The 25970-nt window shown below is 40.9% G+C and overlaps 2 protein-coding genes across 3 annotated transcripts; one reads left to right on the plus strand and one right to left on the minus strand.

Annotated features, from left to right (window-relative positions):
* The first annotated feature begins 1535 nt into the window (after positions 1-1535).
* Positions 1536-8046, plus strand: CTHRC1 (collagen triple helix repeat containing 1). The gene is made up of 4 exons (XM_071738170.1): positions 1536-1840; positions 4669-4890; positions 6089-6305; positions 7644-8046. The coding sequence occupies exons 1-4, from the start codon at positions 1658-1660 to the stop codon at positions 7784-7786; spliced, it is 765 nt and encodes a 254-aa protein (XP_071594271.1). The 5' UTR covers positions 1536-1657; the 3' UTR covers positions 7787-8046.
* Positions 8047-8071: 25 nt separating this feature from the next.
* SLC25A32 (solute carrier family 25 member 32) lies at positions 8072-25906 on the minus strand. Of its 2 annotated transcripts, XM_071738168.1 has the most exons (8): positions 25635-25884; positions 22085-22235; positions 20899-20984; positions 19619-19779; positions 13743-13856; positions 12843-12988; positions 11333-11470; positions 8072-11245 (listed from the first exon to the last, which is right to left on the minus strand). In XM_071738168.1, the coding sequence occupies exons 1-7, from the start codon at positions 25801-25803 to the stop codon at positions 11335-11337; spliced, it is 963 nt and encodes a 320-aa protein (XP_071594269.1). In that variant the 5' UTR covers positions 25804-25884; the 3' UTR covers positions 8072-11245; positions 11333-11334. The 2 variants fall into 2 exon arrangements, with proteins under 2 accessions (XP_071594269.1, XP_071594270.1); XM_071738169.1 differs by having other exon boundaries at positions 9368-11470; positions 25635-25906.
* Between the last annotated feature and the right edge of the window lie 64 nt (positions 25907-25970).

A 25970-nucleotide genomic window follows, 5' to 3' on the forward strand; every position in this document is an offset into this window, starting at 1 on the left:
CTCAGGACACTGTGTGGCATGGTTGGTGACAGCAGTGTGACCTGTGGTTTAAATCTTTCTTTACTACTATTGTTCAGCAGTGACCTTGTGGAAAGGGGAGCAAGGAAGAAGTGCCTTAAAGTGAAGAGGTAGCTGCAGTCAGGCCAACACAGAGAGGTTTTAGTGCAAACAAAAATCTGGTTCTTCCTGGTCTAGTATGAATGGCTTGACATCTCGTAACATGCACTCCCACAGCAGTTATGTGCATTTTTGCTAAATACTTCAGAAAACAAGCAAACAAACGTATTGAAGCTTATCTCCCTCTTCTGGAAACTCAGTCTCTACAAATCCCACAGAGACTGCAATGAACAGAAGTTATCTTTGAAGTATTTGTTATTTCCAGTTGTAATGCTTAAGGACATCCAGCATTATTTCTTTCATAGTGCTTTAGTCTCTAGTGTGATCATAGAATCATAGAATTGGCTGGGTTGGAAGGGACCTCAGAGATCATCAAGTCCAACCCTTGATCCACTACTGCTGCAGTTACCAGACCATGGCACTGAGTGCCACATCCAGTCTCTTTTTAAATATCTCCAGGGATGGGGAATCCACCACTTCCCGGGGCAGCCCATTCCAATGCTTGATCACCCTCTCAGTAAAGAAATTCTTTCTAATGTCCAACCTAAACCTCCCCCGGCACAACTTGAGACCGTGCCCTCTTGTCTTGCTGAGGGTTGCCTGGGAAAAGAGACCAACCCCCACCTGGCTACCCCCTCCTTTCAGGGAGTTGTAGAGAGTGATGAGGTCTACTCTGAGCCTCCTCTTCTCCAGGCTGAACAGCCCCAGCTCCCTCAGCCTCTCCTCATAGGATCTGTGCTCGAGTCCCTTCACCAGCCTGGTTGCCCTCCTTTGAACCTGCTTCAGGACCTCGACATCCTTCCTAAACTGAGGGGCCCGGAACTCGACACAGGACTCGAGGTGTGGCCTCACCAGCGCTGAGTACAGGGGCAAACATGAAACATAAATTACTACTTTCAGTGAAAGCAAAATGAGATGGTTTACACAGAGTTGTTGAGGAGTTCTTGTGTTATTGACAATGTTCCATTGGGCAACAAATTCCTTGACGAAAGTCCAGATCCCGTTCCTGGTCAGAAGATTTTGTGTCCTTACTTCTTTCTGTTAAAATGAAGTCGGTGATTTATTCCCCGCTGCTGTTCAATCATTTCTATCGTTCCCGGTGCACCAGGCTCCCGCTGTGGCATTACGCGATTCCTTGGCAAAACAGCTCTTTCATCTGAAAGGTGTTATCATCTGCAGAGCAAATTCTTGAAGACTTGGAAGGGGGCTGTTAGGTGCGACCCGTCAGTGCCTCTCTGCCCTTCCCCCGCATCTCTCCCGCCGCTCTGCCGGGGCTGCTGTACGGCTCGGGGAGAGCTCGGCGGGGCTTGGCCCGAGGGGGCGGGAGCCCCCCGGCCCCCGTGCCAATGGCTGCGGGGGGATGGCTCTGCCTGGACCTTCCCGCTCCATTACAGGATGGAAATTAGCGGCCTCCCCGGGGAGGGAGCTCGGGCTCAGCGCTCTGAAAGGCTCATTTATCCCCGCGCTGCCGCCTAGAGCGGCGGACACGGGCCCCTGACCCCCAGCCTCCCCCGGCCCCGGCGCCCCCCAGCCCCCGGCCATGCCCCGGCGTCCCCCGGCGCCCCCGGCCCGCCCCGTGCCCCGCACCCCGACCGCGGGACCGTTCCGGCCGCTGCTGGCGCTGCTGCTGGCGCTGCTGCTGGCGGCCGCCCCGCCGCCCGGCGCCTCCGAGAACCCCAAGGGGAAGCAGAAGCCGCTTCGCCAGCGGGAGGTGGTGGACGTGGTGAGAGCGGCGGGGCTGGAGCGGGGAGGGTGGGCGCTTGGCCGGAGTGAGAGTGGAGGGTGCGGTGGGGTAGCTGGAGGAGCCGTGCGGCTGCTTTTCTGATTGCAAATTTTGGGGAAAAAAAAAAAAAAAAAGCCCATAAAACAAAGCACCAATCAACTGGAAACCCACCGGTTTGAGAAAAGGTCGGTGCCGCTGAGGGTTGGGCACCTCCAGGCCCGCCCCCGCGGTTGCCTGCGCCGCTTGAGTGCTCTCGTGAAGTTTTTATTAAGAATGGGTTGTGCTGACTCAGTAAAGTGCTGAGAAAAGGTTGGACGGGTTTGGACAGAAACCACTGGGTTTGGGTGTCTGTACGTCTTGTTTTCTCCAGCGGGGCCGGGGGTTGCGGCTGAACCGGCGCAGTCTCCGCGCAGCGCAGCGAGGCCGAGCATAGGGGAGGGAATCGCGGAGGGAATAAACTCGTCTGCTGTGAGCCCTTCACTGCCCTGCGCGGGATGCAGGGAAAAGGCTGAAATCGTACGAGCCTTACAGTAAATGCTGTTTACTGCCTAACTGCAAAAAGGGAGATAAAGGCTCTTAGCAGCCAATTAGACACTGTGGAAACGCTGTTCACGCTCTCACTGAACCCACTTTTCTTGGAGTTGCATAAATGCAGCATTCCCTTTGGTAGCTGAACTATGTACTGCTGCTGGCAGTTCCATTGCAACTGGAAACCTGAATGCACTGGGACTATTCCATCTCAGGGATAGGAGAAAGGAGGGAGATTTTTCCAGTCTTTGGAATGCAGAAAGCAGATGTGAAGCTATTTCTGTGAGCTGCTGGACTGCCATTCTCCTATAGAAAATCGGTGGCATAGGCATTTCTTCCATGATCTTCAGAGAGGCTCTTCGGAGTGATGTTCTGAAAGTACCATGGGTAGCAAAGCTCTTTCCCTTTCACACCACCCTATTACCCTTTTATTTTACTGTGGAAATTGAATTGAGAATAAGGAGCCTCAACCCATGGAGGAGCTTACTTTTTCTGCTGGAATGGTACCTTAGGGTTCTTTATTTCTCTTGTATTGCTCCCTACGCTTGAGAGCAGCAGAGTGAGCAGCACCAGGCAGGTAAATCAATGGCTGCTGAATCAGGCACAGCCAGCTTGTACAGACTGCTTCAGCTAAAGAGCTTCCAGAACAGCCTGAAGGCATGTCTGAGAGGGGATCTTGCCTTCAGCAGACATTTCTGAAGATTTTTTTAATGTATTCCCAGCTTAAGAAATTATGCAAAAATACTTGATGTGGTAAGCATAGATGAATTTAGCTGCAGTGGAGCCTGAAGCCCAGGTAATTCTTTTGCTCAGTCTGGTTTTCTTTTGGCTGAGCAGTGTTTCAGCTTCTCTCTCTGGAAGGAAGCTGTGTGGCTCTGAGCAGCAGTGGTGGCTGCTCCTCTCTGGGGCAGCCCTGTGCCCTCCTGGTGCTGCTGCTGCTGCCCTGGGCATGGTGACATGAGCAGCCCCTGCACTCACTGATTTCCACGTCCTCAGGATTTCTGTGGTGAGTAACCACGTGCAAAAGCCAGAGCCAGACACTGTTACAAATACAGTCCAATGGGAGAATAGCAGCAAAAGCAGATAACCAGTGCTGTGTGAAACAGAAATGGTTTTGCATCATTCCTATGGTCCTTAGGTCAGTGTGTGCTTTGCCAAGCAATCTTCTCTACAGCTGACTTCTTTTAAGCATGGATGGGCCTTTGAGCAACCTGGTCTAGTGGAAAGTGTTGCTTCCCAAGTAGGGTGGTTGGAGCTAAATGGCCATTAACCATTCTTCCAACCCAAACCATTCTGTGATTCTATGATCTTGATTACAACATCTTGTTATTCCCACTGCCATTTGTTGACAGTGGTTTTTTTGGGGGGTGAAGGTAGTAAGGGAATCCCGGCATCCAGCTGTCCAAGCTTCATCTTACCTCTTACAGAACTATAACTGGCATACTACTATAACCATAAGCTATACCTATGTACTGCTACATAGTTACTGATCTTATTTGTAGAGTGGCTCCAGCCAAGCCTATGAAGCCCATGCTGGCTTTTGCACTGAAGCACAGAAAAAGGAACAACCTCAGAAGAAGAGTAATAGCATAATGCTAACAGTATCATGGCTTGCAGGAGGGGGAAGAGTCGTGTGATTGTTTCTTTTTGAAACAGGTGGGGATTAGGTTGCTATGGATGGGGATGCAGAGTTCAGGTAGATTGCTGGGTGCAGCTTCCTATGTCCACATCACCACTGACATTGTGTGCTCTGGGGACTGACTCTCATGGCTTGACTTTTGTGATATGATTCTGTTCTGCAGGAGCAGCAGCAGCAGCAGCAAACTGGTGTTTACTTCTGCTCTCTATGAAATGCAAAAGTTCCTCTACTTAAAAAAAAGAGGAAAAAAAATTAGACAAGACAGTTATACAAACACTGGTGGGTTAGGAGAAAGTAACTATTAGTTTTGTTTGGTTTTGTGTTGGAATGTTTTGAATCTCCTGACATTTTTCTATCAAGTTTTAATCCTTGGTCTATGATAATTTTTAATTTTAAGATTTATATATATTTTCACAAAACAATTGGTATCTTAATTGAGACCAAATTCTGCCGGCACTAGTTGTTGGGGTTTTTTGTTTGTTTGTTTGTTTTTTCCCTTTAAATTTTATTTTTCCTGCTTTTTCCTTGATGGAAGCATTTTCTTCATGGTCTAGAAACATCCCATTAGCTTGTGTCACAGCTATGTTGTTGTGTGTTTGTGTTTAAGTTGCTTAGCCTCATATTTAATGAAGGAAGCAGCAAGATCTTTTCTGTCTTTCAGTACAATGGCATGTGCTTGCAAGGCCCCAGTGGTGTTCCTGGACGGGATGGAAACCCGGGAACCAACGGGATCCCTGGCACGCCTGGAATCCCAGGGCGGGATGGGCTGAAGGGGGAGAAGGGCGAGTGCATGCGTGAGAGCATTGAGGAGGCCTGGACACCTAACTTCAAGCAGTGTTCATGGAGTGCCCTTAATTATGGCATCGATCTCGGGAAGATAGCAGTAAGTTGGCTTTGCTGCACCTCACCAACAGCAGGCTCTAGATCTGCCTCCATGACCTGGGGAGCATCAATCATACGGGTTTCCTACTGGAGACTTTTCCCATGTTCTTAAAGGTTTATCTACTTCACATCCATCTCAGCTTTGTTTTATAGCTAAGTGCCCATTTAATTTCTATAATAGTGCTTAGAGAGAAAGATGTGGCTCGCCCGTAGCTGTAAGGCAAGAAGTCACACCACTGAGAAAGCACCTTCTGCTAGCTCTAAGTATGACAAGGATTTTACCACTTCAGTCATAAAGAACAGATAAAGAACATCTTTAATCTGTTAATTCTGCCTGTCTTCATAAATCCTGCTTCAAAATGGTTGTTCACTGGAAGTCAGTTGTAGAATCCTACTGCAAAAAGGGTCAGCATTGCTCAGGAGTGGAATTAACAAGTGCTATCCAGACTAACCCAAACGGTTTGTCCTTCACTGCAGCCCTGGAGTGCAAAACTTACAAACACAATGGTGCAAGCCCAGAAGATGGGAAGAAATCACAGCACAATCCTAGTTGTGAAGCAATGCCCAGATTAGCTGGGGTAATTTAACTGCTGTTGTTGTGGCTAGAGTAGAAAATCAAATTTTGAGTAGGCATGTCTCCATGTCTTTTACTTGCAGAACTCTCCCTGGCTTTACCCCAAACCCAACCTCCTTTGATGTCTAGATTTTGAAGACAGAAGGACATCCTCTTAAAACGTGAAAATATTTCAGTTGTGGAGTTTTTAGTAGGGTTCAAGCCTCTCACAAATCGTGTGGTAATTATTAGTTACAGGTTTTCTGGTAACAGAGACAGAAATTGTACATGCTGTCATGCAAGGACTTAAATGCAGCTTTCAGATAGCTTATAGCCCTTTTCATAAACTGGAGAAGGCAACTAGGTTACCTCCCTAACAGCAAGTGTTGTCTGAATAAAATTAATAATTTCCATAATCCCTCTTCCCCAACACTATTTATGAGGTAGGTGCTTTTTCTGATTTGCATCTTTGCATCCTATGGTATTTTCCAGGCTCTACTTGTGTTTGGGTTTTTTTGTTTGCTTTGGGGTATTTGTTGGTTGTTTCTAGGTTTTTGTTTTGTTTTGTTTTCCCAGAGGGAAGAGTCTAAAGACAACAGCCAAAACATTCTGAAAACTTATCCAAAACATTTTTGTCTCCTCTTAGGAATGTACATTTACAAAGATGCGCTCCAACAGTGCTCTTCGCGTTCTCTTCAGCGGGTCACTGCGGCTAAAATGCAAAAATGCTTGTTGTCAGCGCTGGTACTTCACTTTTAATGGAGCAGAATGTTCTGGGCCCCTTCCTATTGAAGCCATAATATATTTAGATCAAGGAAGCCCAGAGCTGAATTCTACTATTAATATACACCGAACTTCTTCAGGTATGTATGGAAAGACTGTGTGAAGAGAGGTGAAGTAGAAGCCAGTAGTAAATCTAGTTACCAAATACAGAGAAAATGCAGTCTGCCTTAGAAATCCAAGACTGAACAAAGAGGCAGATGAGGAGCCAGCTAACACTCATTACTCTGCTTTCTTTCATGTTGACTATCAATAGTAGCAGCATTAGAATTATTTATGAGATGGTACTTTATTACTGTGCTTTCTTGAATTGTACTTATATCATGCAATTTAGAAATGGAAGAGATTTCTATCCAAACAGTTCTACTGATCGCTGCTGCAGCACGAATACAGAGGCATTCTATGCTCTGTTAGCATACAGAGAAGGTTCCTCGCTGCCCAGATGGTGTCCTCCTGGCTTAGAATAGCAGCATTTGTGCATTGTCTGTGCATAAATTGAGATGTTCTTTCTGTATTTTCTACTATATTTTCAGGTGGGGCATAATTTTACCTCCAAAGTGAAGTATCTGGGAATAATTATTCGGTCAGAAAGCAAATCAAGGAGGCCACTCAGCATCAAAGGAGGTGGCAGTAGGACTAGGAGGAGGGGACTAATGTGAAGTCCATACTCTGCTCCCTTACTCGTGGTCAATGCTTAAACTTTGAGGAGTATTTCTAAAACCAAAAGGGTTGCATTGATTTAACATGCTTCTGACTGTGAATAAACCCACTAAATCAGTGCTTTGAGCTTTATTTTTTTCTCAGCTTCAGAGCTGAAGCACTGTGACACCATAAGCCCAGCTCTTTGCAAAAGGCCATGTTTCTTCCTATACTCTTTCACAATTGCATGGAATCTAATGTCTGGAGCTTTGTATGGTTTTTTTTCAATAAGTAGGACTCATCTCCAAATAGTGTTGTGAAAAAAAAAAAAAGCAACAAAAGTGGAGCTTTATACAGAAGAAGTGAATTAGAAGTGGAAAAGATTACAGGGTGGCAATCACCCTTCTAGGGCTTGCCTAGCTGTGGGAGGCAGGTATGGATGTGTCCCTGCCCCTGCTCCACAACGCTGCTAGAAAGATGGTTGGATAGGATTGAAGGCCTTTCCTAGTTATGAGTTGGTAAATTTGGACATATAAAGAAGCAGGTATGCCTTCCATTTAGCTGTTCTGTGGATTGTGATCTACTTCAGTCATATAAAAGCAGTGCATGGCTGAAACTTGTTCTGACACATCTCTACGTAACAGTTTTTCTTTCTAAAAACGCTGTTTAGTTTTTACTAAAGAGCATGAGTTTGCAATTAACTGCTGGTCTCAGGTACTTGTGTTGGTGAAATACAAAGGAACTGCATCTGCTCTGGTAACCCAATTTTTGTCTTCAACCAGTGGAAGGTCTGTGTGAAGGGATCAGTGCAGGCTTGGTGGACATTGCCATCTGGGTCGGGACTTGCTCAGATTATCCACGGGGAGATGCTTCTACTGGATGGAATTCAGTCTCCCGAATCATCATTGAAGAACTACCAAAATAACTTTCCCTCCATTTTTATAATCACTCCCTATTTTTTTTTGTACAATTTTCTTCAGAATTTATTTCTGTAGCATTGGATGCAAGTATTTGATTGAAAGTTACCACACTCTTGCATCTGTAGTCTTTGTCTAGCCTTTGCACATTGAAGAAGTTTTTATAATAATCATTTTAGAATATAAGTATCAAACCAATTAAAACCATTACCTTTTTTAATTCCTTGTTTGACATATTATACCATCACCATCTTAAGAAATAAGTGTAACTTTTTATATCAAATAAAGAAGACTTTTTACAAAAAAAATCCCGGCTACTTTATTGATCATCAAACTGCTGAAGGTATTTTACATGGTGTTATGCTACAGGTTGTTTAAAAGACTTCATAGAAAGGTCTAAGAAAGCAAACTCAGGTCTTGGCTCGAGCCTTCAGAAAAGATACGTAACATTTATTCCTGTGAACCTGACTGCACAATAGGATGCTCTGCTGTTACAGTCTTAAGTCTCAAGACACTCCTGGTGAATTAGCTGTGACCTACATGTTGTGATAGAGCTAAATACCTCATCCTGAATAACTAAATAAAACCAGACTCAGCTCTTCTTCCCTCTTTCACTTTCTGGTACTGGATTCAGCACAATCATCTATTATTGATCTCCACTGTTACCACAGAGATACTAAAAATTTTACAGTTACAAAACTTATTTTAATTGCTCCAATAAAAAAAAATTCTTTTGGATTTAAACTTTTAGATACATACAATCACTTTGGTGTTAACTGGAAGCTGTATATATAAAATAATTTGGGAGATAGAGAAATAAAGAAAGTTGCATTGCCTTGATTTTCAAAAAGTGTACTAGCAAAGTTAAAGAAGGATGTCAGAGCTAGTTTACTGCAGCCTACAGACTGGACAAGTGACAATACTGATCATGCCAGCACAGCATTACCTTCAGTGTATTCCAAATGCAACAACTGATATACTCAAGTATTTCTTGAAATTGTACAGATTCTAAAAAGAAACAACAGTCATATTTATTACAAAATCAATTTTATATTAATGAAAAAAAAAGCATGTACAACATGCAGAAATGTGCACTCTTCCCAGAAACTAAAAGGAAAAAATGTTAAATATAAGGAATTTATTTCAGCTGCTTAGAATCAAATCTCAGCTTTTTTTTTTTTTTTTTTCTGAATAGGTTATTGAATTTTTTCCAGGCAGCTCTCAGAGTGGTAGCTCTTGTCTACAGCTTTGCTTTTGTTGAGAATGCTATAGGAACACACCTGCAGCTAGGAGAGAGCATTCAGGCTTCCCCAACTGCAAGCTTATGTGGGGTATTGCTGCATGCCAGCAAATTATACAGCTGGCATGTTGTCTCTGAAGAACTGTACTGCTTTCATTGGCTTGGATGATGGATTTTCAGGGATCTATCTGAACACAAACAAGTTACTATGAACTAAGCTATGGTGTGAATTTACAGGATGTCAGTTAACATACAGTAACTGATTGTGTGCATGCTTGCAGCCTGTCTTTGCATTTATCCCGGGGCACAAGTAAGCTGTTCTGGGCCTAGAGCACACTAATCCAGGGTAGTTAGTGCACAACTTTTATTCTTATGATTTATTCATATGTCTTCACAATATTTTTTGGACCATGGGTGGCAGAGTTAAATCTGTTCCACTAATTTCATTCTGCACACTAGAAAACACACAAAACCAAGTCAACACACTCCAAAGGCAAAAGAAGTCAGTAGCTGTTAGGGATCTGGACAGAAATTTGCATGGTCAACTTCCAGTAAAATTGATTTTCAACAGATAGAAACTTCTACAATGAAAAAACCAAAGCCAGCTATAATGGCAACATGACCTTTTCTGATGATATTGTCAACTGTATCAGTACATGGGATGGGACTGTAGAGGAGAAAGTGCAAATTGTTAAATTTTAAGTATACACAAAATATGGTACGTAGCAACAGAATCAAGGAAGTGGATTGTTCAGTGAAAATTTAAAATACAGTTTCTGTAGTCTTCCAGATTTTAACTTAAAATTGAAATAAATTCCCTGGTCTGTTAAGATTTTATTTAAATTTTATTAAAAATATTTATCTTTTTGGTTAGTCTTTTGTTAAATAAAAAACTTCTTGAAGTGGTTATTCAGGTGTTTTGCTGGATTGTATTCTCCACTCCTTATGAAACTGATTACCTGTTTATGTTATGAAACCCCCATTACCTGTTGAATAATCTCTCCTCATTTATTTCCACCACAGTTAAAACTTTCTAGACACTTAATACCCTCTTATTTACAGCAAAAAGCAGATGTTAAGGCCACTAATGTATTCTTAAGTTCTTAAAGAAGAACTTAAAATATTAAAACAAACCTGTATCTCCAAAAGTACATATCCTTTCTAGTAATTATTGTCATGCAAATAAATATCATTATTATTCAAATTTGAGATGTATTGTAATTTAGTTTATTACTAAGTTAGCAAATGATATAACCTTACAGTACTTTCTTTAGACCAAATCAGGAAACATTAGTGGGTTGGTTTGTTTTTTTTTTTTTAATAAACTCCTGTGCACAATATTTTTTAAACTACTTATGGATTATTTATTTTAGAGAGAATACTATTGAAAATTATCATGGTCATATTTGTTAAAGTTTCAAAAAGTGCATCACTATGGGATTATGAGGAAAAAACCCACTTTTTAAAAACGTAAGCCTACTTTCAAATATGCATTTATTTAGTAATACTTGGTCAGATGTATCAGTAATGGAGACAGAATCTCCTGCAGAGACAGTGGGGGTGCAGGCAAAGGAAGAGAGAGAATATGAATTAAGTCAGTGGCCAGCAATGCACACAACATACACTTTGATCTAGTGCTAAAAGCAAGCCAAAAACCACAGTGCAAGTCTGTCCTGGTATGAAACAAGAACTGGGTTTCATCAGATTGGCAATTATTCAAACCCAAGATTGAAGAGCTGTTTTACAAAACAATTTGAGTCTCCAAACTGCACCCCACCAAAGCATTTTTGTGTTGGATGAGTAATGGAATTTGAAGCGTTCCATATGCTAAAATCTGACAAATAATATAGAGGTGGATACAGAAGACACTGCTGTAAATACCTACATACATACTTTCTTCATGAGACTCGGATCAAGATTTATGGAAGTTTTGACAGACCCCAAGAGCTTCTTTTATCTGACATTTTTTACTTCTGTAGGAGCAGAATCTGACCAACTGTTACGTCGAGACTTGTCAGTACTGATTAGTCTTTTATCCCAGGCAGGCCAGGATGAACTGGATTGCTGCACAGCTGCCTTCACCCAGTCACAGTGCTATTATTACACAGTTGCAGAAACAGCTCTTTCAAGCAGACACAGCTGATTGAGAGGAAGGCAGCAATGCAGGAACATTCAGCAAAAGAGATGTTGGGAAGGCTTTAGCATCTCCAGGTTCTTTCCTCAAAACCTAGGTCAATTCACAGTGTCAAAAAAGACTGCTCTCCCAAATCATAAATATAAAAAAAATAGATTCCTTATGAACACAAGCTTGTACCTTTAATTATTTTGTTTTTTAAAACCAAGTAAAAAACCAGACACGTTTTCATAAACGACAAAGGTAATACAGCAGGCAGGAGTCACTCTGATCACATTGGGGATAATTCCTTTATAAAATCCACTGATTCCTTCTTTCCTTTAAAGACAGAGAAAAAACATTTAGCTTTACTTAACATATTTTAATAGAAATCATATATAAAACAATGTCTGGCATTTTTCTTTTCACACTGAGGTACTTCAGGAGTAACAATTTCAGAATGATTTCTTACTACCGTGTTTCAAGAGACATAAAATATCAAATCTTAATCCATAATTTTCTGAACATACAATAGTGTTCTCTAGGTCAGTTATATACGTGGTATCAAGTGGTTTTTGGTTTTTTGCTTTTTTTTTTTTTCACTGTCTAAGTAGAAGGCAATTTACTATTTTTCTTCAGGCCACAATTACTGGTTAAAATAAATTCAAATTTCTGTAGCATGTTCAAAAAACCATTTACATATTGATTCTGACTGAAGCCAACAGGACTGAAAGGTTTCTTGGTTCTGAGTCATGTAACAGTAAGTGAGCTGAGGGTCAACATAACTAAGGAAAATCAGCATTTATTTCCAGAGAATTAAAGTACCTCTGCCAGAATTTTGATTCCACTGGCCAAGATTCTAAATTCTCCAGACTTGAATCAGAGTATTCATGTTAAAACTTTCCAAGACTTTTAATCTTAGCTCCCTATTTTCCAGCTTCATAGGGGCTAGGACACCTGGAGCAATGAGTACAGATCATAGAAAATACTGGGTTGTGGCTTTCAGTACCCTCCCTATGGATCTAGGTTGCATACAAAGTACAGCAGTGGCCCCAGGACAGCTGCATACATTCACACTTTATCATAAGACTTATTAAGTCTTTCTATAGACTGCAGGACAGCACTGAGGTATCAGAGATATTTTTGCTTTGAACTGCCTTCAGTCAAAATGGCTGTACTACACCCAAGCAGATACTGGTAAATGTGAGATAACAATTCTCTGAAAGCCCTGCAGGAAGCTGGGACTAAATTAAAAATTCATCCAGACCATAGGGTAACCCAGGGACACCAGTATAAATGGCTCTGGCTAGCTCACTTCCTCCTGCCATGAATCTGGATTAGCCACAGCTCCCAGCAGCACAACCCTTCTGTCACAGGTGATAACCTAAAGCAGTTCAAGTGAGACTGCATTGTTAAAAAGCCCCAAAACAGCCAGTACAAGTTATTTTTTAAAGTGTAAGTGAAATTTGAGGGAAAGGAAACAGAATAAGTAACAGAAGTCTGCAGGCTAGCACTGACCTTCTCTCCTATTGCCTCTTTTCTCCTTAGACTATTGCTATTAGTGGCACCTTGCACAAAATGACTTTGCACAGCTATCATTTTATTTGCTCTGAGCCGTGCTGAAAGTCACCAGCATGGAAAGCAGAAAACACAATTCTGATTCTGTAAGACTCACTTTCCAAGATGTAAGCTTTTAACTCTGCATGCCTACCTCCATGTCCTGTGGATCACATCAAACACACCAGAATATGTATTATGCTGATCTTGAAGACGAGTTCGCACAACTTGATAGGGATATGTTGCTGATACAGCAAATATTTTGGACAGAGCTGCCATTATTATGTATTCCACAGTGTTCTAAAAACAATAGAAAATACCAGGCTTGCTGTAATTATGCATTAATTTATCTAATTTCCAAAAACTTTACTTGATTTTTAAACATTGAACTAAACAATATTCTAAACAATTTGCCTTTTATAATACCCACATTTTAAAAAAATGGCCATGCTTACTACAGACAGTGCTATAGGTAATTATCACAGAATCACTGAATGGTTTGGGTTGGAAGGGAGCTCAAGGATCACCTTGTTCTAAACCCCTCTGCATGGGCAGGAACACCTCCCACCAGACCAGGATGCTCAAAGCCCCATCCAACCTGGACTTGAACACTTCCAGGGAGGGGGCATCTACAGCTTCCCTGGACAACTCATTTTCCAGAGTGTTTACAATGAACTTTGTAATTCATTGTAAAATGTGTGTAGGACCCTCTAATTCCTATCAAGTGAAAGAGTACCTTTGCCCAACTTGCATCTGTTTGCAGAGTTTTGCAAATATGTGCTTAAGACTTCCACCTACAGTTCCAGAAAGACAAACATTCTCCCTCTAAAACTCTAAAAACACTTGCTAAAATCAGAAATTGGTTTCCCCACAAAAAACCAGCACTAACCAGTTGCTTGTTTCTAAAAAGTGAAAAAGCATTATTTCCTATTACATTCTATATTCCAATTAATATATCGAGATGTAAATTTGGCTATTCTATGGCATATACAAAATGGAATAAAATTCCACTTATTCACATGCCACAACACATTTCTTTTCTCAACAGTCTTACCAATTTTGTATCTGACACTCTGTTTCTGTAAGTGTTGTATCTCTGTTTCAAATCCTCATATGCCATGAACTGCAGTGCCCCATGTGAAGTTCCAAACAGACCAGGCACAAATCCCTAAAAAACAGCAGTAAAATAAGGTTAAACAGCAACTCACAAAGACCATATACAACTAGACAGTGCTCATCTTACACACATCCATGTGTGCATCACTACTTACAAATTGTAATGGCACCCACTTACTGCATGGTATGACTCAAAGACCATTCTAGACTGGTATTGGTACTAGTAAGCATCACACAAAAGTGTAACAAATGTTACTTTTCTCCAAATGACATGCAGATAAAAGGCACATCATGAGTGAGCAAGATAAAACAAGTGTCCTGGGAACTTCATAGACCACAAACACGTCTCAAAAAGCTGGTAACAAGGATCAGCTTGAACAAGCTGCAGCCTTGCAAATGTGCTCCTCAGCGCCTGCCCCTGTCCCGGTAGCAGCACTAAGCTGTCTGGTTCCCACCTGAGAATAGTAAGGGAATGACAGAAGCTGGCATCACTTCAGTGAGGACCATCAGAAGCAAAGGTACAAAAAAATTCTTGTGATCAAGTTCTGGATGTAGATGTGTGTATAGAATGTGTACCTATGATACATATACGTTTCTATATAAAAGTGCACAGTGGAAAGCTGAAGGGCACAGATGAAAAGTTAACTCGTACCCACAGATTATTTCCATTAAAGAAATAAATCTAAGATTCAGATCAGTCTGAATGCATTCCTCACCCAGCTCAGAGAGTATCTCAAGGAAGCCCAGCAGAGGTGACCAAAAGCGTAACAAAGTTTGGGAAATGTTCCCCATTTGTAAGAGGCAGTAATGGACAGTAAACTATATAAAAATATACAGAAATCTTTTCTTTCAAAAAGGTTGAAGTGAAGAGGGAAACCAGATACTTTCTGAAGTGTCTCTACAAGAAAGAGAAGGTAGCATTTCAACTGAGCAGGACTAGCTCAGTCGGAAATGAGCTGGTAGCTGCATGGGTCTGAAAAGCACTCATTTTCTTTTTGAAGAGTTGGTCACTTAACACTCGAAAAATACAAATAAATGCAGAATTAATCATCTTGGCCAGAAACAACTTAAGAGCAGCCAAAAGAGCTAGAAACTGTTGCAAAGGGACAAATGACTCAAAGAAGCAAAATATCTCAATAAATATTCAGATACTGAATAGTTTTATCTGTTTCCCAAGATCCATTCAGGTATAACAGAGGAATTGAAATATGTATCCAGACAAAAAACTCTGTATTAGACTAAATACTAAGCCTGGAGAAGAAGAAAAAGAGAAGGGACACAGGTAGGAGCCCATTGGAATGTCTATAGTGTAAGAAGACAAAATATTAAATTACTTCATAAAGTCCTAACTTGAAAAAAGAAATTACCAAAACAGCAGGCATAAAAATTGTACCGAGCTTCTACCACTTCAGAGATCAGCCCTCTGAATGCTATAGATTTGTTAAGTTTATGATATTGCAGTCATTCAGAAAGTGATTTTTAAGATCTCTCTGATAAATGTGGGTAAATTTATCCTCAAAGAAGAAAATAAATGAACTAATAATCAGTGACCAGGAATTGACAAAATACACTAAAAGCTACCTAAAGTCCCAGAAAAAAACTCTTCCCCAAATGGGAGCAAGTGGAACTAAACCAAACACCTAGATTTTGTCAGCTCTGAGAATAATCATATAATATTCTGAAGTTTGAAGCCAAAAGGCCACAACAGAAGGGAAGGGACAACTTTGGTTTCCAGAAATCCTGGATCAGAAAACTAACTGGTAATATAAAAACAGAAGATAAAAAGAACAAAATTACTGAAAATGTAAAAGAAAAAAATATCTGGGTCAGCAAAACAAGGAGTAGGAGAAAATATCTTCTCAAGGAAGGAAAACAAGGAATATCTTCTCAAACATTTGCTTATGATTAGACATTCAACCCAATAAAGGTCAGAAGAAGTAATTGTTCTCTACTTGGAAAAAATTAGAATGATGTATTTATATAAAAGGCGAATGAGGCAATCTTTTCCCCACCACCAAAAGGAAAATGTTGAACAACATTTAAAAGGGCTAAACTTTTCAATTTAAGCCAGAGGATTTGGATAACTGGCACTCAAGAGTCCTAAAGTATCCACTGATGATAACTGCTAAATGAGTACCAGCATGTTCAAAGTCTTGTGCTGATAAGAAAAACTTCCAAAAGCTGAAGGACTTTTAATGTTTAGCCAATATTAAAAAATGCAAGAAGGGAGTGAGGACAATGCACCTCAGTAAAATAAGACCTGACCCAGGCTCCCATTGATCACACAAAACAATGTGATGTTATGGAATAACATTTCAAAGCAAAACTGTTTTTTTTCACGGTAATGAAACATCTTGGCTGAGGAAGTTTTTGAAATATTCCTAATCTATTGTCTTATTCTTACATTTTGACACAAAAATCTTTCTTGCCACAATATCTAATAGCATTTGGTATCTATTTTTCATCTACAAATGACACTGAAGATCAATTTTATAATAATTACACTTTTATGAATTTTATTTTCTTAGTTTTAATATTCAAGCATATTTTTGCCATGAGGACTTGACAGGATCAGTGATTGCTTAAAGAAGTCTTGTTTGAATTCTCTGTTGGAAGACTGGGACAAATACACATAAATAATTACATAATTAGAAATCTAAATGGCAAAGTATATAATTCTGAACAGTAAAAATGGGGAAAAAATTTTAATTTAAACTTGGCTAGAGATCCAGGACAAGAGCATAATGTCCTGTTGGTTAGCATTTCAAAGGTTGCCCATCACAATGAAAAGGAACAGGCAAATGTGTATAGTGGAAAGCCTGGGCTTCTAAGTAAAGATGGGAACAAGGTTAGTTTGGTGATGTAGCACTCACACTGCTGCCTGAACTGTTTGAGAGAGCTCATACCACAGCAGCCCCTGCTGTATGTTTTGAAAGAATACAGCAGATTTCCCTTGTAATCTGTTTAGCATTGTCTTTGTTTGGGTTCTCCATCTGCCAAAGACCAGTAGTAGAAGAGTACCCTGCTCTGATAACATGTGCAGGAAAAGAGTGGAAATATTCTGTTATCTCCCTGTGCATCTCGATTCGTCATGGTGAAAGATGATACCATCTTTTAAGTGAGTTACTTATACTTCTCTCTGTAGCTACTTACAGACAAGATGGCCAAATCTCAGTTGATTTTACTATATGCAAGCACAAAGGCATAGAAAGTCACTTAGCTTACAAACTGAACCTTTTGCCAGAAGGAAAATAGCATAAGTAAAAGAATAGCAAAATAAAGACTGCCAAGTACCTTGGACAACAATGGACTGGAAAAAATATTTTATCCCCTAACTCTAAAATCTTCCCTTTCAAAGGTGAAATGACAATATATTGTGTCCAATAAATCTATTTCACATGGTAACAAGCACACATTAGTGCTAGGATTTTTCTTGCTGTTAGCATACTGCATTATTATTCTCAGTCTTGATGACTCTACATCTTCCTTTAATCTTCTTAAATTTTGTGCACTCCCTGTTTATATTACCACTATCCACTGATTTATTTCTACTTGCTGCCTCTTCATCACCACAAAAAGAGAATGGAAAATACAAATCCAGAAGCAAGAAGAGCAGGAAGAACATTAGCTGCATTCTAGACTGATGTCTTAGTAGTCATTTACTCTAGATTAGACATCTAACAGTTTCCCAGGACCTCAGAGATATTTTATTCTCTGAAGGCACCAAATCCTACAATCTTACAATGCTCATTGTAATGATTATTTTACAATGCTTGGTCTCTTCTGCCTTGCACTTGAAAGGAAGTGTACAGCACTTTTAAACATGAATGTGGTTGCATGACATTCAACTTCATGGCAAACTAATCTCAGATATCCAACAGATCTATATGCCTGTTCCAATTACATTACCCCAAGCTGCTTTTTTCCCTCAGCCTAATGTATGGCAGAGCAGGTTTGTTCCCAGTTATCTGGGGGATGGGGGCTAAAGGACAAAGCATAGTGGATGGAAGATGGGGAGGATCACTGACTATATCATCACTGGGATAATCAGAGAAAGAAAGGCTCCAGTCTTTTCAAAACCAGGTCAAGTTGAAGAAGAACAAGTAATCAAGGAACCCAGCTTCACATCAACTAATTTAATTAACAATTCCCAAGAGAACTAATAAAACTAGTTGTGATCCCTGCTAGAAAGATTGATACATCCTGATACCAGTACCTTTATGCCCCAAAGGACTGAAAGGAATTGCTTGGATCACTAACTGCATTTTGTGCAATAAAAAGATAGATATGAAATTGCTTGGACAGAAATACCATTCTTTAGAAGACTCATCTCAAATTAATCAGAAAGAAACTACTTCCAGATTTTCTTTCCAACTTGTGGTATTATTCTCTAAGATGCCTTTATTTGCATCTCTATCTGAAATTAGGATTATAAGGAAAATTAAGACATTACATGCACTACAGGTCCTGCAACTCAAGGCAACCAACAAAACTTCAGCCATCAAATTTCAAATAAGGAAGAAAAAATATGAAAACTTCTCCAAAACCAGAAAATGGGGGAAAGATAAAGTATGAAGAGGTGTCTTTTTCCCAAATATAGAGAAGGTTGAGACAATTTTGGCATTGAATGGAAGTTGCTCATGTGTCTGTAGTTATACAGATCCCTCAGAACCTACCTAGGTCACCAGCTTTGCAGAACTGAGGTAATTTGCTCTTTCAAAGAAATTACCTGGCTTAGTTCCCTGCTTGCAGATTAACACTACAAAGATGTGTCTAGTGCCAAAGGGAACACATGCTACATGCATGAACAATCTGAAAATTAACTCAGTGGAAGGACAACTTAAAAAACTAAGAGATGCAAGAAATTAGAACATATCTACATGGAACAGAAAAGATACCCACACAGGCAAAATTGACATCCTGACAATTTCAGTTTAGGAATAAGTAAGGTGCTATGTTCCTGTTGTCAGAATCTGGCATCTATTGGTATGTGGCATTACTAGTCTTTCAGCATAGAGGGATTATATTCTTCACTGAAAATTAAAGAAGTTAATGTTCAGTAACCAGGAAAATTCCTTAGAAATACTGTTCTTGTTCTGGAGCATTACTTGCAGGAGACTGAACTAAAATAGGTTTCTTCACGCCTTCCAGGCACTGATGAACACATCTTGATGCCATGGCCTGAAGGGAGGAGGATGCAAAAAGTCCAAATCCAGTTACCATCTGTTTCCCTAAATTAAAAAACCCACACATACACAGACCATATTTAGAAGTCTGCAAATTTTATGGATCTAGAGACAACAGATTACAGACTTCAAGAGCTACAGGACAAATGAGCAGTTTTAAAAGTGTCCACTGTGGATAAAAAAATTAGCAACTACTTTACTCACCTGTTAGGTTCCACAAGATGTCAGAAAGACAGAGATAAGGGACAAATTGGAAGAAAGAACTAGTATCAAGACAGACTGTGTTACTGCTTCCCTCCTTATGCAAATTCTAATTGAGGAAGACTCCACAAAATTAATAAGCAGCTTGTAGTTTGCTCTCATTTCAGCATTATCACTCAATAGCAGATGGCTTAGCTGTAAAGCTTACACTCTATTGTTCAGTGATTTCCTACATTTCAACAGTCAAATTGCTCTTCTTCTGATTAAGCCTTTACCTCTGCAGTTTTTCAGTGGGAAAGAAGACTCACAGAACAAAAATAAGTGAACTAATACAAAAAATTACTTGCACATTTATTGGAGATGAGTATTTCAAGTCTCATCATGCTACTGAGTGGTGCCACCTGGAATTTTTCTTGGATTTTATTACCTTATATAAGCCACGTATGCCCTCCGACTTGTATATCTTTATAAGAGCATCAAACATTCCTCTGTACTGTCGCTTTGATGGATCAACACCAGCATTGTACTGCAGCACAAGTCGTGTCTTCGTTACCCATATTGGGTTGGTAATACAGAGAGTCATGGCCCCTGAGAACAGATGGAAGTTAGACTGGTTTTTATGCCAACTCTGATGGTTGTCTCACTTTGTTCAGTCCAGTGGAGCACAGGCATCTAAAATGACAAAACTACTTATCCTACAAGAGTACTCATATTACTTAAAACAGGTGAAGCTAATGCCTACCATTGTTCCCCCTCTCTGCCTTCAAAGCTCACAGCCAAGCCCAGTCTCCTCCTGCTGAGATTACTTCTGTAGAGGAGATGAATTCTTTGCATATCCCAGTACATCCCCTTTTTTTGCCTCACCTTTCCCCAGCCAGTTGTGTTAACTGCAGTAGATAGGAAATATAAGTAATTTCTTAATGTATTCCTGATTATCCTATTTATTACTTGGGTATAAAATTGTTGAGACTTTAATGGACACCTCTGTCATGAGAACTTTGCTAATAATATTGACAGATTAAAAGAAGCAACCTGAAAGTAGCTTTATTGGTTACTGAAAATACAGTTTTAAAATAACCCATTACTATTTCTCTCATCAAACAGTAGGCCTTACATTTCAACATTAAATGAATGCTCCAACATGGTTATAAAACTATTCTCAACTGTCTAGAGTACATACAACAGAGAAGCAAGTGCAAAAACATATGGCAGGAAAAACATATTAAATCTTGATGACAGAAGTTCTATTTTTATTTCAGAACTTTAGTTTCTAAGAAAACTTGGACCATGAAGATTTTCAAAGATCAATGACCAATTCACTTATTTTGCTAACTTCCATAGGCCTTCTCTTTTTCAGGTCTAAGTGTTTAACATTTAATAAGTTAACTAGCTGGTAACTGCATCTGTATCTAGTTATATTTTAGGACTCAATATAGTATTAAAAAAGGAAAATGCTTATATGCAGTGAAAACAAGATCAAAAGGTGTTTTGATAACTGCTATTTCTGAGCAAAACTGAAAAGACCACAGTGATCTATCTTTAATTTTAGACATCATTAATTTATTTACAGACAACAAATGACTGCATCTGGACCTGAACACTCACAGTTGCCACCTGTAAGAAAAAACAGCACTGACAGACAAAGGCAGGGAGCAGCATATGGAAAGGCTAGAAGCAAACTTTAATCTTCTTTGCATTTAAACTCACCAGCCTCTGCAGCTGACACGAGGTGTTCGGTTGCACCCAGACTTTCCAACTTCCCTTCCTTCTTGTAAGCTTTGATAGCATTGTAACTGGAAAACATAAAACGTATTTTGGTAAAGGTGAGAACAAACCAAAACACTAAAAAACCCCAACCAAATAAACAAACAAAACCCCAAACAAGTCACTTCACATCACAGAAAACATTAGGTGGCACATGAACTTTGAAAACAGATATTTAAGCGAAATATCTTTGTTTAGTTGGTTAATTAATGTCTGAGCAGTTCACGTTTTAAAGTGAACCATGCTAATACATATTTAAAGTGATAAAGTACTCCTGGCAGTATCAACAGAACTATTCCTTGAAATAGCTATCTGATCTCAAAAATCAACTTGTAAAGGAAAATTACTTGATTGTCTCCTTTTTACTGACAGCAACAGTGGCAGCTATCTATCTTTTAGCTTGGAAATGCACTGAGCTTTCTTCTCTTGAAGCAGTTTCCAGTCTTTGTGGATGGAGAAAGGGTTGAAAGGAGCTGAACTGACAATGGGAACCTACAGGAGAGCTTGAGAACTGAAATATAACAACAGAGCCCAAACAACTGAAGTGATGTTTGAATAGGGACACCAACTAATTATTTCTTAAAGAGTTTGGTCAGCAGGGATCAGCAGTAAAGCAGGTCACAGTTACACAGCTAGTAAGGTAGAAAAGACTGAGTATTTAAAAACAGGCTTTATGAGAAAAGCCTAAACATCAACTCACAAAAATAATGAAAGAACCGACACTAATATTATTAAAAATAATTTAAACATTTAGCTTTAGCAGTGAACTTTATTGTGTTCTATAATTCTTAACATGTCAAGTTTAGGATTTTTTTTTTGTGAGGTTTTAAGCATAGTGCATTGGCACTTCTAGAAAGACTCTTTGTGAATGATGTCACCATCTCACAAGTTCCTTCGTACTTTCACAGTATCAAGGGAATGCACTGTACTTGACAAATTAACAGGTCACTGACTCAAAGTGCTTAAATTCCAAATAGCAAACCCTAGTGAAGGGCAACAGACTTTGACTTACTAAAAGAATCACAATTTTACCAGCCACTTAGCACATTTTTATACCCCCCCAAAGAAGATGCAGGGTGTATCTGAAAATTACATAGCCCAGAATGACATATTTTAAAGCTCTACTTACAAGAAAAAGTAAAGTCCCCAAGAAGCCCCAGCTCCCACCATGTTTGGAGTTACTCCTTGATATAAACCTCGCAGCCCTTCATGCTTCCAGACAGTGGTCATACAGTGGAGAATCCCATTGTATTTTGGCCTCAGCTCCAAACCATCATTTACTATGGAAGAAAGAAATTATACTGAAAAATATTTCAGGAAGCATCAAGTTCAGCTGTGTAAAAGCCACCACAGAAGTACACAGCCTCCAAAGCAAGATGCAAAAGAAAAGGAAAACCTAACCAACCAACTCTGCTTTACAAGAATGCAAGAACTGGGGTTTATAGCTTCATAAATCTAAAGTTAAAAAAAAATAAAAATACTTCTAAGCTCTGCAAGAGAAATGTTCCCATCAATCTGACAAGGCTGACTGAACTGCTGTGTGTTTTTGGTGAGCAGAAGCTTTGTGTTTAAGGTTTTCTCTTCTTTTTAGCTCCTCAGCAACTTTGCATCATATTTCAAACAATATGTGTGGGGTCTGTGACAGCACATTTCTGTAAGGAGTTTAGACAACAAACCTCAATCAACAACTTGTAAATTCAATATTCACTTTTAAAATGTTCTATAAAGCTCTATTTCTAACAGGTAATATCTTATTGATTCCACAGTCAATTTTTAACAAAACACTCAAAGGCTATTTCCATAAAAAATTCCCATGTTCTCCTTTTATTCCTACTGAAGAGATTTTCAGGAAAACACCACATTCATGCACTTCTCCCATCCAATAATCAAACAGCTGGTTGTCCAAATATTCAGAACACATCCCTGTCAAAAGGATAAGAAATATGCAAGTTTTTGCTTGACAGATTTCATTTAGAACACAGATGCTTATGCAACATACAGTGGTAACTGCTACTGCTCCTACCATAACAGCAAGAGGGTAAGTTGGCTACTGATAAGGTGTGATAGAGCACATGGTGAAATGACAAGAGATAACAGATACAGGCTGCAACCCAGGGAATTCAAACCTGGACATTTTCTTCACCATAGTGGCCAAATTCTGGAAAAAGTTGCCAGAAGAGGCATCTTTGGAGGTGCTCAGAACTATGACAGACAAGACCCTGAGCAATCCAATCTAAGCAGAACTTATCTGGGTAGGGGTTGAACTCCATAGGTCTGACCCAAATTACTCTATGATGCCAAGATAGCAGCAGCTTTCATTCTCAACACAGACTTGATTGCGGTTTTACTGAAAATTATTCTCAAAGTTTTACAGTCAGCATAGTTTTTCTGGACCCATCAAGATTAATCCTTCTGTTCAGTGCTACATTTGTGCTTCTTTGAAATTTGTTACAGTATTGTATGTTATAACTTCAGGAATATAGACAAAAGGCTTTTTCTGAGCACATTGTGACAAGGCCTCAGCACCTTGACAATCACTCAAACCTTGAACACAAATTAAATGTCTCTTTTCTCATGCCCTGCTAGAGCACAACTAGGCCTTTCCCATAGAATTTTTTACTTTGCTGCCATTAAATCAGGTTTAAAAGCATATTAAACAAGGCAGAAAATTATATAAGAATGCAAGTCTGTCAAGGATGCTGCTGCGAAGCTGCACATCACTTATTTCTGATCTCAACCCTTATCTCCTGGATGAAGACAAAATATAGGAATCATTATTTTCAACTCAAGGATGTGCAGTTACCCTTCTTTCACTCCGTACACTGACTAAAATGCTAACTGGAATCAATGCAGAGTAAGTTTAACATTGGAGTGCTAGTTCAAAAACATGTCAGGGCCTCCAACAATGGAATGAAAGGGCTGTTAACCACACTCATACACGCCAGGGAAGGAGAGCCTGCATCCCTTGATATGAACTCAAAGCATACCAGCACATTATTCTCTCCAATGCCAATAGGTGAATTCTCCAGCTATCAAGAGCCAACACACAAGCTATTCTGTAAAAGACAGACATTAGTTCTCAATGACTGGAACAAATTTTTGTAAAAAAGCCATGAATGGTGATGAGTCCAACTAAAACCTGACAGATGGAAATCAGGAACAAAACTAGCAACATCATATAGAATCATAGAGTAGTTTAGGCTGGCAGTCACCTCCAGAGGTTATCTAATCCAGCCCCCTGCTCAAAAGAGATCTAATTAGATCAGGTTATGCAGGGACACGTTTATTTGGTTCCTGAATGCTTCCAAAGCTGAAGAGATTACAGCCTCTCTGGGTAACCTCTTCCAGTACCCAACCACTCTCACTGTAAAAATAATTTTTCCTAATAAATAAGGGAATTTTCAATGTTCCTGCTCTTGCCTTAGAAGTATTTACTTTCAAGCAGAACCTGGTTCCACCTTTGCTATGTCCTCCATAGTCACATCTCCCCTTAGACTCTCCTCTGTGAGGCTGAACAGATCCTGCTTGGTCAAACTGTCCTCCCATGTCACCTGTTCCAGCCCCTTCACCAGTCTGGTGGTCTCTACTGGAATCATGCCAGTAAGGCCATGTCTGTCTTGCACTGGTGAGCCCCAAACTAGGCACAGTGCCTCAGATGTAGTCATAAGTGCAAAATAGAGAAAAAGGAGCACTTCTGCTGGATATGCTGTTCATGATAAAGCAAAGGACATACCTGCAATAGGATAGGCAGTGAAGTGTTTAAATCCAACTTTGCAAAAAAGTCTGCTTGGAAATGTAAGGCTTTAAATGTTGTAGAACTTCTCAGTGAGAGTTCACTAATTGTTTTTGTGATCTTAAACACCCTGTACTTTCATTTAAGAATACAATCCAAAGATGAAGCAAAATATTTCAAACTCCCAAAAAGAAAAAATTATAAAAGGGCAATATGTTTTTCTTATTAACAGCAGAATCAGTAGAGCGAAGAAAGAACATTTTCCTACAGAAAACCAAACAAGTTATGAGCTCTCTGCAAAACAATACCACTACTGTTAGCAACTAAGATTGTTATAAAACCACTGTTATGCTTTGAGTGTTGAAAGTCTTGGGCATGGAGGTGAACTCTGAACACCGGCTTGAGACAATCCACCTGTTAAAACCAGAAGATGCTGCCCACTGCACCCCACGGTCAAGGTGGCCTTGAAAGAGAGGCAAAAGCCTGGTCAGCTCTCTGATCCGCCTGGGAACAGCCTGAGGTACATTTTACAGTCCCTAGAAATGACAGATCAAGCTTTGGGATAGGGGGGAGAAAAGAACCCCAGGCCGTCCCTTGGGGCCCACGGCCTGTTTATTCTGAGCCGTGGGGCTGCCCCGCCAGGCACCCACAGACAGGCGTGGGCGAAGGCGCGCGGGCTCATCCGGCCCTGCCTTCCCTCAGTAGCAGAGCCGGCGGCTCCCTGGCTGGGGAGCACCCAGCTCGGCCAGACCGCTGCACGTTCAGGACGAAGCTCGGTCTCCCCTGCAGCCCTCAGCAGTGAACCGGGGGGCGCCGGGCCCGGAGCTCTCCCGGAGCACCCACCGCCCGAGCAGGAGCCCCAACCCCGCAGGGGCAGCCCCCGCCTTGCGGCTTTGGGCCCGCACCGCGCCGTCCCGGGTGGGGGGTGCGGCGGGCGCGGCCTCACCTGCGAAGCGGATCTTGACGAGGTCGAGCGGGTGGAGCACCAGGGTGGAGACGAGGCCGCCGCCCAGCCCCGCCGCCAGGCTCTCCACCTGCACGTGCCGCAGCAGGGACCGCGCGGGCGGCGGCGCCCCCGGCTCCTCCACGGCGCACGCGGACCCCGGGTCGCCCATCGCCGGCGGCCAACGGCGGCAGCGCGCGGGCAGGGGGCGGGGCGAGGCGGCGCTGCCCTCCCCGCTCCTCCCTTCCCCCCTCCCTCCGCCTTCCTCCCGCTCCCGCCCGCCGCGCGCTGACAGCCGGACCCGGTCCCGGCACCGCGGGGAACAGAGTCGCGCGAGAA

This window comes from Heliangelus exortis, chromosome 2, assembly GCF_036169615.1.
Source record: "Heliangelus exortis chromosome 2, bHelExo1.hap1, whole genome shotgun sequence".
Lineage (NCBI taxonomy): Eukaryota > Metazoa > Chordata > Aves > Apodiformes > Trochilidae > Heliangelus > Heliangelus exortis.

Excerpts from the sequence above, each read along its gene's own strand:
- SLC25A32 (XM_071738168.1), bottom strand. The coding sequence starts at position 25,803 with ATGGGCGACCCGGGGTCCGCGTGCGCCGTGGAGGAGCCGGGGGCGCCG. Across the intron at positions 20,985-22,084 it reads TGGGGACTTTACTTTTTCTT|TTACAATGCTATCAAAGCTT; the intron begins GTAAGTAGAGCT and ends TATGTTTTCCAG. Across the intron at positions 19,780-20,898 it reads CGTGTCAGCTGCAGAGGCTG|GGGCCATGACTCTCTGTATT; the intron begins GTGAGTTTAAAT and ends ATCTGTTCTCAG.
- CTHRC1 (XM_071738170.1), top strand. The coding sequence starts at position 1,658 with ATGCCCCGGCGTCCCCCGGCGCCCCCGGCCCGCCCCGTGCCCCGCACC. Across the intron at positions 1,841-4,668 it reads AGCGGGAGGTGGTGGACGTG|TACAATGGCATGTGCTTGCA; the intron begins GTGAGAGCGGCG and ends TCTGTCTTTCAG. Across the intron at positions 6,306-7,643 it reads TATACACCGAACTTCTTCAG|TGGAAGGTCTGTGTGAAGGG; the intron begins GTATGTATGGAA and ends GTCTTCAACCAG.